This window comes from Jaculus jaculus, chromosome 6 (assembly GCF_020740685.1).
Source record: "Jaculus jaculus isolate mJacJac1 chromosome 6, mJacJac1.mat.Y.cur, whole genome shotgun sequence".
NCBI classification, from domain to species: Eukaryota; Metazoa; Chordata; class Mammalia; order Rodentia; family Dipodidae; genus Jaculus; species Jaculus jaculus.
Window position 1 is genome coordinate 90612590 of NC_059107.1, and position 12169 is coordinate 90624758.

General features: G+C 44.4%; 1 protein-coding gene across 8 annotated transcripts; it reads right to left on the reverse strand.

Annotated features, from left to right (window-relative positions):
- Znf641 (zinc finger protein 641) lies at positions 1-11770 on the reverse strand. 8 transcript variants are annotated; one of them, XM_045151896.1, is made up of 6 exons: positions 11620-11770; positions 8125-8348; positions 7385-7476; positions 5667-5796; positions 4651-4764; positions 1-3878 (listed from the first exon to the last, which is right to left on the reverse strand). In XM_045151896.1, the coding sequence occupies exons 2-6, from the start codon at positions 8321-8323 to the stop codon at positions 3127-3129; spliced, it is 1287 nt and encodes a 428-aa protein (XP_045007831.1). In that variant the 5' UTR covers positions 8324-8348; positions 11620-11770; the 3' UTR covers positions 1-3126. The 8 variants fall into 8 exon arrangements, with proteins under 8 accessions (XP_045007831.1, XP_004668611.2, XP_045007828.1 ...); XM_004668554.2 differs by having other exon boundaries at positions 8140-8348; positions 11620-11769; XM_045151893.1 differs by having other exon boundaries at positions 7385-7471; positions 8140-8348; positions 11620-11765.
- Between the last annotated feature and the right edge of the window lie 399 nt (positions 11771-12169).

The window sequence follows — 12169 nt, forward strand, 5'->3', positions numbered from 1 at the left end:
TGATGGCTGTTGCTTATTTTATTTGTCCAAGGGAGGTGGTACTAGACCGAGGTAGAGAAGACAACGGTACACCAGAAATGACCCAAAGGACTGCTCTTTTGGCAGAAACTCTTAAACTCCATGCATCTTTTCAGCTGGGTTCCATAACTGCACCTGCACTTCAAGAGCTTCACTTTCCATCCCTCCAATTACTAAAACAATGGTTGGAGTTTAAAACATAGTTATTAAGAGGAACAATCTGAGAAGGGAACATCACCTTTACAAGTTCTTAATGCCACGTTTGTAAGGAGCTGATGTATCAGCATGTCAGATCTTTCTTTCTTTTTGTTTTTTGTTGATTTTTCAAGGTAGGGTCTCACTGTAGCCCAGGCTGACCTGGAATTCACTATGTAGTCTCAGGGTGGCCTCGAACTCTCAGTGATCCTCCCACCTCTGCCTCCCGAGTTCTGGGAACCCTTCCTTAAAAAGAATAGGATATAAGCAATATCTTAGTTATTAAAAGACTCTAGCATCATCCCTTGCTGCCTCTGGTATCTTCTCCTTAAAATATTTAATGACTTTTTTTGTAATTTTTTTTGAGGTAGGTTCTCACTGTAGCCCAGGCTGACCTAGAGTTCATTATGTAGTCTCAAGGTGGCCTTGAACTCACAGCAATCTTCCTACCTTTGTCACCCAAATCCTGGGATTAAAGGAATGTGCCACCATGCCCCACCTGCCTTGTAACTTTTGACACATGTATAAATATAACCATTGAATTAGGATAAATCCCTTACATTTTAGAGATTCCATAGGTGGGCTCTGAATTTACTTAATGTGTATACAAAAGTAGGCTTTTTTTTTTTTTATCAGATTCTTAAATGGGCCTGTAATCAAAAGTTATGTTGTTACAGACAGCTTCATAAACAGCTAATTTGTATAATAAAGTAGGCGAGCAAAAAAAATAGCACAGTCCAGTTTTAGCTTGAGAACCCAGTACTTTCCTATTTCTTTAGGCATCTCTTTATTTTGAAAATTCAAAAATTCAAGGTAAGGTCTCACTCTAGCCTAGGCTGACTTGGAATTCACTAGGTAGTCTCAGGGTGGTGCCTCAAACTCATAGCAATCCTTCTACCTCTGCCTCCTGGGTGCTGGAATTAAAGGCATGTACCACCATGCTCAGTGTCGGCATCTCTTAAAATTGCTCCTAATACGATACTGTTCCTGGGGACATAGGGTAAGCCCTGCTTGCAAAGAACTTCATTCATAGGAACATAACAAAAGAAATGCATTCTAGGTCAAGAAAGAGAGAGAGAGAGAGAGAAAACAATTCTTGGTAGTAGGAGGAGCCAGAGGCTGGGCTGCTCAGGCATTGTACTTTAAGAAGCCCAATCAGCAAAATGGCCCTATTTCCAATTTCACTTCAGGCCAGGACTCTGAAGAGCTGTGATTCACTCAGTCTTTCCTGAGCAGATTAGACAGTCATTAAAGTAGATTGCTATAATTCACTTTCCTTTGCATCTCTGGCTAATTCTAATTGTGTTTGAAATAGGAAAAACCCAGGATCTAAGCATTAAAGAGAAAATATCCCACTCTTTATCCTTTTTGTTTCTTTTCCTACTGTGGAACTGCTCTTACATAAAAGATAATTTTTAAATTACAAAACTGGTATTGACATGGCCACCAAAAAAGAAAACAATGACCAGCTTATGAAGTCACAGATCTAGAATACTTATACCAGCCTTAGTGTAGACACCTTAGAGGTAAGACTCTTGTGAACAACCAACCAGAAAGCTTATTACCTTGCAAGCTGAAAAGCTAAGCCGCAGCCTTTTCCACTAAAGATTTGTTTCTGGGAGAACTTAAGCACAACTCCTTCTACCTGATGAGGCCATCAAGTCAAACAAGAGTGATGACAACAACTTCAAACACTGTGATTCCTGTTCTAATTCAATCACTTAAAACAGGTCCAAAAAACCCCACTCAGCACACAAACCTATGTGCACCTTGCCTGAAATCAAGCAACACAACTTCTCTGGCTCCACAACCTAGACATCCACATCCACAACTGTCTTCATCTCAGTGATCCTGAGAAAAACTGTACACAACTTATCATTGAACCAGTGCTGCCAGAGCTCCCTTTTTCTATCTTGAAATAAAACAAACCCCACTGATTCCCCACTACCCTTATCCCCAGAACACAATTCCTAGAAAACTTAGCCTGTAGTTTTCACTGAGCATGCTCTCATCAAAGACCTTGCAGCATACACATACACACAGACATGACAGTCAAAAAGAGAAGGGTCTGTTTAAAGGACTAATTTGTTTTTCTTCTGTGTGGACCTAGATTACTTTTTTAAATCTTTTAGCATTGTACTATGATCAATCAGCTGGATAAATGTACATGCAGGATGAAGGGAATAAGAATGGGGATTAAAGGTCACTATTTCTCAGTAGGTGGGGGCAAGAGATGTAGATGCATGAATAATAACATGGAAGAGTGATGGGCCCACACAGCAACGCCTAGTGCTCCTTGCTTTCATACAGATAAAAATGGGGGGGGCTCTAGGTACTTGAGCACTTTCTCTTTCCTATTTCCTCATTACTTTCTAACTTTCCCAGTATTCATCAGTGTGTGTGTCATGGAGTCATCAGTTCTGTGTGATATGAAATAGGATACTGAGGGCAAGTAAATTTGGGAAACATCACATTAAGAGATTCCAAATAGTTAACTGTACTTTTCAGAGACTTTAGTATACCAAAATGGCCCTTCTCTCTAAAAAGAGACTATAAATAGTGTGCAAGATACTCAAAATACTTAAGAACTGGTAGGACATGGACTTCAACCACTCAGAATGAACATCAGCTATGGCTGCTGGTTCCACTGTGCCCTCATGAGTGAGCTCAGGCTGAATATCAGCCCATGGAGTTGGCACTACTTTCCAAAATTTTGCCCAAAGTAGTTTGCTTGTTTGTGTTATCTCACAGAACTGATGAGAAATGCTCTAGCCAATGCTGGAACATCATCTCTAGGGCTAGGGTCAGAACTCATGATTCTGGCCACCGAGTTCCAGAAGGGGGGTAGCCCTGGCAGTGACTACTGGTAGCACCAACTGATAGACTTAACAACAGCTACAGCAAAAAAAGATTTCAAAAGACAGATGTCCCTCTGTCCCAGCTGCTCCGTGAATTTTGTCCTTGGTGGGTCAGCAGGTGTCTGTCCAGGTGGTGTTTGCGGCCAAAGCTCTTGTCACAGCGAGGGCAATGGAAGGGCTTCTCCCCAGTATGGGTCAGCCAGTGCCTCACTAGGTGATGCCTTCGGCCAAAACTTTTCCCACATTCAGTGCACACATGGCATTTTGGCACTGGGGGCACTCGCTGCCGTTTCCGAGCCCCTGGACTCTCTCCAACTTCTTGGCCCTTACAGGACCTGCCTTCTGTGTGCACTTTCTGATGGCTGGCCAGATGAGAGTTGCACCGGAAATTCTTGCCACACTCAGAGCACCTGCTAGGCTTGTCATGTAGGTGAGTTTTCTGGTGCCGGATCAGGTGATGTCTTCGCCCAAAGCTTTTATCACACTTGAGGCAACTATAGGGCCTCTCTCCAGTGTGTGTTTGCTGATGTCTAGCAAGATGGGAGCCCCAAACAAACTGTTTCCCACATTGAGGGCATGTGTGGGGTCTTAACAGGGAATCCATCTCTGTGCTACACAGATTTGAGAAGCTCTCTTCCTGAAGAAGAGGTGAGCCCAGGAGCATTCCTCTGGAGCTTCTGGGCATGGATTCCCAACTCTCATCCTGCTCTGGGTTCCGGAGAATGGTATCTTCAGACACACTGGATAATATTCTGGGAGGTTCTGCTTCTAGGTCAGGGGTGTCCCCCTCATGTTCACTTCCATCTCCTGGGGAGAAGAGAAAACACCAACTCTAACAGGAGTCACAAGATAGTTTTCCAATACTCAAATCTCAGGTAACATGGCATGATGCCAAACCTTACCCAACAGGGCTGAGAACATGTTCTAGTGTACAAGACAGTGCAAAAGTGGTAGAGATTTTTTTAAGCCTATGGTTAAGAGGCAGATTAAATGAGCTTTAATCTGAAACATCTCTTTCCTAAGCCTTCTTTTTTTTCTTCTGTAAGATAGCAATAACAGCTGTCTGTCTTAAGACAGTAATGACACACATCTCTCAAGAAAATTGCATCCACCTAGATAAAAGCACTCAGAGAGTAATAGGTGCTGTTGCTACTTTTATTGTACTTACTACTGTTTATTATGACTAATCTCCATCCTCCTGCATCAGCACAGACGGAGAGTGAAAAGAATGTGCTCAAATCATCACTTGCTCATTGATTGTCAGCAATACTAGAGGCATTGTGGACAGCATCATCAAAATGAGTTGACAACAACTAACAGAATTATTGAGTGCTTACTGTGTGCTTAGCACTGTTCTCAAATGTTAACAATATTTAACTATCATAACAACTTAGAACTCAGGTCCCACAGGTATGGTCTAGAATTCAAATATACTTTGTCTCAGACTCCAGAGCCACCCTCTAAACCCTTCTGCTATACTGCCCTGCTTTTGAAGAAAGAGATCTTTGAGTTTATAACTAGAAAAACATGTAATGATGGCATCCAAAAGAGTAACTAAAAGTCTATTCTAGGTCCTCACCTGTGTATGTGACCCTTAGAATGTCCCTCTCCTCTAAGTCTTGGCGATCAGGGACCCATTGTTCTTCTCCACCCTCTAGTTGAGAAAGCATGTCCAGTTTGGGAATTGGAAATCCTGCCCATGAGAAACAGCAATAGATATATTAGTCGTTTCATTAGTAAATTCTCTATTTATGTGGGAAAAAGTCCAGATAATTCCTTGGGACACCAGGTAAAAAGCGGACCAGAAGCAAATTTGTTCTCATCCACTCAAATCCTTCCTTCCAACTGTACTTTCTGTCACAATTTTACTTCAGTCCTACAATTGTTTCACCTTGTGCACTCATCTTCTCCTGGATGACTCACAAATCTGAAGGACCTGTTCCAGGGGTTACTCTGTCTGCCATTTAAGAAGCTCCCAACTTCCAACTAAATACAGCCTCAAGTTTGTTTTTTTTTTTAATTAAACAATTCAGTTATATTTTCTTTGTTTATTTATGACAGAGTGAGACAGACAGAATAGGTGAAACAGGGCCTCTAGCCACTGCAAATGAACTCCAGATGCATGTGCCATGTGACTTTGTGCACATGCATCACCTTGTGTGTCTGGCTTATGTGGGTTCTGGGGAGCCAAACTTGGGTCCTTAGGCTTTGCAGGCAAGCACCTTAACCACTAAGCCATCTCTCCAGCCCTATTTTCTGTTTTTTGTTTTTTCGAGGTAGTGTTTCACTCTAGCTCAGGCTGACCTGGAATTCACTATGTAGTCTCAGGGTGGCCTCAAACACATGGTGATCTTCCTACCTCTGCCTCCTGAGTGCTGAGATTAAAGGTGTGCACCACTACACCTGGCTTTTTTTTTTAAAATATGATCCCTCATGTGAATTTTTGGGGGGTTAGCCCCAATATTACTTCTTTGGTGAAAGCCTAGAAAGATTCCCTGCAAGGAGAAATACCCAGGCAGGCACTAACAGTCCTTAAACAGATGACTCCATTCTCCCAAGGTCCAATCTTCACACAGTTAGGAAAGTCATGCTTACTCAGAGAGACTACTATCCCACAGTTTTCTTGCATGACATATTCTCCATAAAAGTCTGTTTGAGAGGGGTCCAGGCTCCGCCACTCCTCCTGAGAAAAGCACAGTGACACATCCTTGATGGTTACCAGGCCCTGAAACAAAATATAGTATCTTCTGTCAGCAGCTATTGTGTTTTCAGAAAATATGATCTCAGTATGATGGACTGAGGTACTAAAAGAAAGAAGCCAAGAGAGGATGTAAGAAAAAAAACTGCACACAGGTCACTAATAGGGCATATGGTTTTGGTAAAGGAGTGTAAAGAAATGAGGACAAAAAGGGAGGGAATGAATTAGAGGTGTTTTCCAAGTGGGACCACTACCACAAACTCATCACTCCCTTTTGTTTGCAAGTGTCTACTCAGTCTCTTCTCATCTACTTTATTCTTTTTATTGCAGAAATTCTGCATCCAAGCTTCCTTTATTCACTTGACCTTTCCTTTTCAAAAAAAATATTTTTTGATTTTATAACATCTTTTAATGAGAATGTAGGAGAGAGAGAGAGAGAGAGAGCAAGACTAAAAGAGAAAGAGAGAACTGGCATGCTAGGGCCTCCAGCCACTGCAATAGAACCCCAGACATATGTGCCTTGTGCAGTGCCACCTTGTGTGCATGTGTGATGTTGCGTGCTTGCACCACTTTGTGGGTCTGGCTTATGTGGGACCTGTTAGGCTTCCCAAGTAAGCGCCTTAATCACTAAGCCATCTCTCCAGTCCCCAAAATATTTTTTTAAATTTATTTATTAGAGAAAGAGAGACAGAGGCAGAAAGAGAGAGAGAATGAGCACACCAGGGCCTCTAGCCATGCAAACGAACTCCAGACACATATGCCACCTTGTGTATCTGGCTTATGTGGGTGCTTGGGAATTGAACTTGGGTCCTTAGGCTTTGCAGGCAAGCACCTTAACTGCTAAGCCTTATCTTTAGCTGACCTTTCGTTTTTCATCAACATGAAATGATATCAACAAACATGCTTGCCTCCCTGTTATCTCCTTATTTTTTCAGGTGGCACAGGACAGCCCCAGAATTTTGAACCACTGCAGTATGACATTATACAAAAAAACACTTTAATTGCCTCAGTGGTCTCACTATAAGACAGGATGATTGAGTAGTTCTTAAAATTAAATTAAGTACATGAAACACTTAGAAAAGAGCACACATGATAAGCATCCCAGGAGTATTATTCCTCCTCCTACTATTGCTAACTTTCCATGGCTATTCTATAGTTTTCTACTCCAGACCCATTTTCCCTTTCTGGCTCTTTATATATTTCTTCTTTTCCCTAACTGTTGCATAATCTACCCAATTCTCTCTGCCTCATATTTTTTTCTAAATCTTTCCAGGCTTTTCTTTTTTGAAACATAGTTTCACTATGGTTCTCAAACTGGCCTCACACTCCTAGGTTTAAGTAGCTGTCTTACCTCAGCCTCCCCCGTAACTGGGACTATCTTGCCTGAATTCTGATTTTTTTTTTTAAAAGAAGCTAATTAGGTGTTAATCCCTTCTACCCTATAGATAATACAGGCATCTATTAAAATCTTCCAAGAGAAAAACAAAGAATCCACTTGGTTACAAGATGAACATATCAGTGTTCATGTGACTAACAAAATCAATGGGATGATGCCAAAATTATAGAAAGGCAACTGCAATGAGACCTTGGGAGAGGCAAGGGAAACACAGCCCACCTGTGATCCAGCTGCAAGAAGTGCAGCTGCCATCTCCCAGTCTCCGGTGCTCCCCTCCTGGGGAATTGCAGGAACCCAGGGAGCAGACTGAGCTGGTGAATGGAGAGAAGAACATTAGAGTTGAACTACCCACCCTTTTCATTTTAGAGTAGTGTAAAGGTCTCATCTTATCCTATATTTATACCTACCGGTGAAACGGAAATGCATAGATGTAAGATGAGAAGGATTCACTAAAAATATTCTGTAAGAGTGGCACTGAGTTAGATTCCTTGTGCTTGAATGTATATGACTTGAATGTAATTTTCATCTAGTAATATACATTGTACTGGCTGTGTTCTCCAGTACTAATCAGTGTTGCTACCACTTCCCTTGGTCTCCCATATTCAATACCATTAAGTATGCACTTGCATGTAAAGGAAGTGATTATGCAAGAAAGAGGAAAAGCATAGTCACATCATTTGGAAAAATCTAGGATTGCCTTTTGTCTTGGACAAAAGGGCCCAGGAGAAAGGGCCAAACCTGATCCTGAGTATGTTCTTCAGTCACTGGCAACAAGATTGTTGTTCTATGTACAAAAGTAGCCCAGGCTGGCTTGAAACTCATAGAAATCCCTCTGTATCAGCTTCCAAGTACTAGAATGACAGGTGTGAGCCACCATGCCCAGCTATCTTGAGAATTCTTAACTCTAGCTTTTGAGCAGAGACTAGGAGACTACTTGATGCATTATGCTTCCCACATACCCTGTGGGCCCTCACCCTTCTCCTGGAGGGACTGTGGCTCTTCTTCAGTGTTATAGCACAGGTGCTCCAGTGGCCCCTGTGCTGTTCTCCACTGTCCCTCTTGATGGTTTCTTCTTTCCATCTGGGGCTCTGTTCCATCCAGCTGTACACTCATCGATTCCCATCCTGCCCCCGGGGCTGCTGTCTGTTCTGAAAGCATTTCTGCAGCAAGCACAAATTGGAACCTGGAACAAATAAGCATCAGCCATGTCCATGAAAATGACAGGGTGTGACACTCCTAAGGAAATTACATGGAGTAGCTTCAAGGATAAGACATGAAACTGGAGAAGGGGGTGCTAAATGGAAGATGAGCTTTCAAAGTTTAATATGTACCAAGCTTGAATCTGATCCAAGCTTCTTAGAAGAACTAAGAAATTGACAGGTGCAATACAGCAAAGTCACTGCTGCTTTGGTGACCTCATGGTATCAACAGAATATCCCTGAAGACTGGAAGAACTTCAGGTGTTTTTTTTTTTTTTTAAATAAAAGGAATAAAAGTCAAACTATCCATTTTTGTTTAACTATTAAAATAATAGTGAAGTAAACAATCAGAAAATAATGCAGGAAGGAATGCACACAGATCTGCACTCAACACAGACGGCTGAAATCATACATAAAATTCTAAGCCACAAATCACATTCTCATCAATTAATTCAGAATTAAATGATTACTGCTAGGAGAAGTGTGTATGGCTTATGAGCACCTAGACCCTATTTTTAAATATTTTATTTCTATTTATTTATGGGAGAGAGAGAACAGGCATGCCAGGGCCTCTGCAATGAACTCCAGACACATGACACATGCACCAGCATGTGCATCTGGCTTACGTGAATTCTGGAGAGTTGAACCTAGGTCCTTAGGCTTTGCGGGCAAGTGCCTCAATTGCTAAGCCATCTCTCCAGCCCAACAGCCCCTATTCTTTGTAGGTCAAAAAACAGTGTTTTAGTTAGGAAAGCCTCAACAAAGGGACCCATGATCTGTCACTCTTGCACAGAAAATGAGAACTGGCATAAACATGGTAGACTATTAGTCTCCAAGACCAATAGCTTGGTGAGCTGTAAAGGTAGAATACAAGTCTCCAAAATGACACTAACACAGAGGAAGTGTGTTGGTCACTGAGAAGCACAAGGGTAGTTGGAAAAAAATTTTTGTTTTAAACCAGAAAGCATGGACTAGAGATGAAAGAGAAGCAGGATTGTTAACGTGATCCTTGGGCGAATTAACAACCCTGAGATTTGAAACATGAGAACAAATCTGTGTGTTTGGCAGGCACTAGTCACAGTGCATTAGAAAAATATTCCAAAGAAGGGTATGCAGAAGACAGTGTGTGTTCACTGGAAGAACTTAAAGTCAAGAGTCAGTTAAAAAACAATGAGCATATGTAGAGTGGGGTGGAGAAATGGCTCAGTGGTTAAAGGTGCCTACTTGCAAAGGCTGATGGCCCTAGATCAATTCCTCAGCTGCTTACATAAAGTTGGACAGGAATTCATTTGTCAAGAGACCCTAACATGCACATGAGTGCACACATCAACACACACAAACACATTTAAAATTCAACGGACATCTAGCAAAATGCTGGTCAGCAATATTGCCCATAAACAACTACAAAGACCAAACAGCAGAAATGGGCTTTGATTGCAAGAAGGAGACTCAGGATTTTTAAACCCTTACAGAGCACAACATCGGGTTGTGGGTTCTTTTTCTCTTTGGACGTCATTAGAAAAAGACAGGTCCCATTTGAGAAAAGCTCAAGACTGGTGCTGTGTCTCTTTCTGCTTGGCAACAGATTGTTGTGATCTTTAATCACACAGGCAGGGCCGGTAAAACTCTTCCACGACCAGAAGAATCTTGGTAACTTTCGTGACTCAGTCATGTTTAATAACATCTGCAAGAACCCATCAGGCAAGAATAAGTAACACTGGATGTCAGGTCACTTATTTTCTGGCAAAAGATTTAGGTGGGAATTACAAAACTCAGTGCATAGGAATAACAAATTCCTCTTCCATGCCTGGAATCCAAAGATGGCTCAGGGCCTCATGGGAGCATCCTGGACCGATTCCCAGATTAGATTTCCTTTTCAGAGATTTCCATTGAGAAAGAAAAATGCTCAATAAAGCAATAAATAAAGGGAAACTTCCATTTCAGCTCTCTCTTCTGAACTTGAGTTCCTGTATTTTTTTTTCTCCACTTTTAGCCCATGAGACACGAACTGCCTTTCTTCACCCTGTCTTCCTTATTCCCTTGTTCCTTGGGTGGGTTCTCCAACAGGGTTTGTTTGTTTTTTGTTCCCCCCCCCCCCCTTAGAGCCTGCTCTGGATAGCTGTCTCCAGCCAGTATCTCTGTCTTCCCCAGATGAATCTCTTGATGGAAAAGCCTTTTTCTACAGAGCCCACTGAGATGGCTGCAAACTGGGAGTAAGACCTGTGGAAATGCTAGCAAAAATCTCACTAAAGGAAGGGGCAGAGACCTGTCCAGCCTGCATTTCATCTAAACTGCTTATGGCAGAACCAACACCTGGGCTGTTAGGGGGCAGCTCTAACCTGTTTTCTCCTAGTTCCACGATGATCCCATACCTACTCCAGCCTGTCTTTCCCATTTTTCCCTTTCCCTCACATATCTGGGAGGCAAGACACCTGCAGAAGTTTTTGCAGCAAATGTTGCTGGGCAGAGAACGGGCCATGGCATCAAGCAGTGGCCCAAGGGCATAGGGACGCGGGAGAGCCCTGGCCCCTCGCCCCGGGTGGGGCCCAGGCAGGACCGAGCCTGCGGAGGAAGAATACTACGGTGGCTTTTCCCCTCCTTCTTGTCACCGTGCCTACCCTACCGAAAGGGTCAGATTTCAGAGAACCCAAGCCCCGCAGAACCAGAGCAGAGAAAGTGAGGTTTCAGAAAACAGGTTCGGTCGCGAGCACGGGCTAGGGAGGGGACGGCGCCGCGGGCGGGCCGGCCTGCGCCAGTGACAGCGGCGGGAGCCCGCAGGCCGGACAGACCCCGGGCGGGCGCAAGACCGGCGAGGGGCGGGCACGGCGTGTCCGCGGACCCGGGGGAGAGGCCGCGTCGATCCTCCCGCAGCCCGCCGGGGAAGCCGGGCGTCCCTCCCCAGCCGCCCCGGCCCCACTCACCCCGGCTCGGCTGGGCCGGGCGGCCCGGGGCGTCCTGCCCCTCCCCTCAGCCCGCGGCAAGGCGCTCCCGAGCGCGCGGCCCGCCCAGCCAGCGACCGGGCGACGGCGGCCTGCGGGCGGGGCGGGCGGGGCGGGGCGGCCACAGGAAATCCCCGCCCGCTTCCGGGGCCCGGCGGCCGCGGCGGCGCGGGGGCGAGGCGGGGCGGGTGGCCCGAGCAGGCCGAGCTCGGCCGCGAAGCGCGACGGCCGGCCTGCCGAGCCGAGGACCCGCTGCTCAGGTCCGACCATCTCTCCCAGCCCTCCGCCCGCCGCGCCTCCGAGCTTCCGTAGTTACCTCGGATCCACGCCCGCCGGCTGGGGTTCTCCGGGAGCTGGCCCGCTGGGCTTCGAGAGTGAGGACCGCACCTGAGAGGGCGTGGAGGGGGTTGTCAACTCCGAGTGGGGACGGCTTCCTTCGCCTTGGGTTCTCCAAGATGGTGCTGTCTCAAGTAGGTTACGTTTGTCCACTAGTCACATGGGCGTCCGAGCTCTTGATGAGGCTCTTCTCAAGAGAGATGGGTTGTTGTAAGGGCGCGCACCCGATTTATTTAGAAGGCTTCATTTTAAAGAAATAAACTAGATCTTTTGTGAGACTTTGGAAACATTGGGCTAAGGGTGTTTTAAAATGAACTTCACCTACTTTTAAAGTTTTTCAACGCAGCTGTTAAAAATTTCTAAATTACAAATGTGGTCTACATTAAATTTTTTGTTGGAAGAAGCGTTAAGATGGACATGAGTGGGAAAGACCAGAAGAGATTTCAAAACAGATCATAAGCACATTACTATTAGAATCTGTCAATAGATAAATCACATTCACATGTCACAACAATTATGTAACACTTTAT

Coding starts and splice junctions, on each gene's coding strand:
- Znf641 (XM_045151896.1), bottom strand. CDS start 8,323: ATGCTTTCAGAACAGACAGCAGCCCCGGGGGCAGGATGGGAATCGATG. Junction 5,797..7,384: donor TTCTTGCAGCTGGATCACAG/GTGGGCTGTGTT, acceptor ATTTTGTTTCAG/GGCCTGGTAACCATCAAGGA. Junction 4,765..5,666: donor TGGGATAGTAGTCTCTCTGA/GTAAGCATGACT, acceptor TCTCATGGGCAG/GATTTCCAATTCCCAAACTG.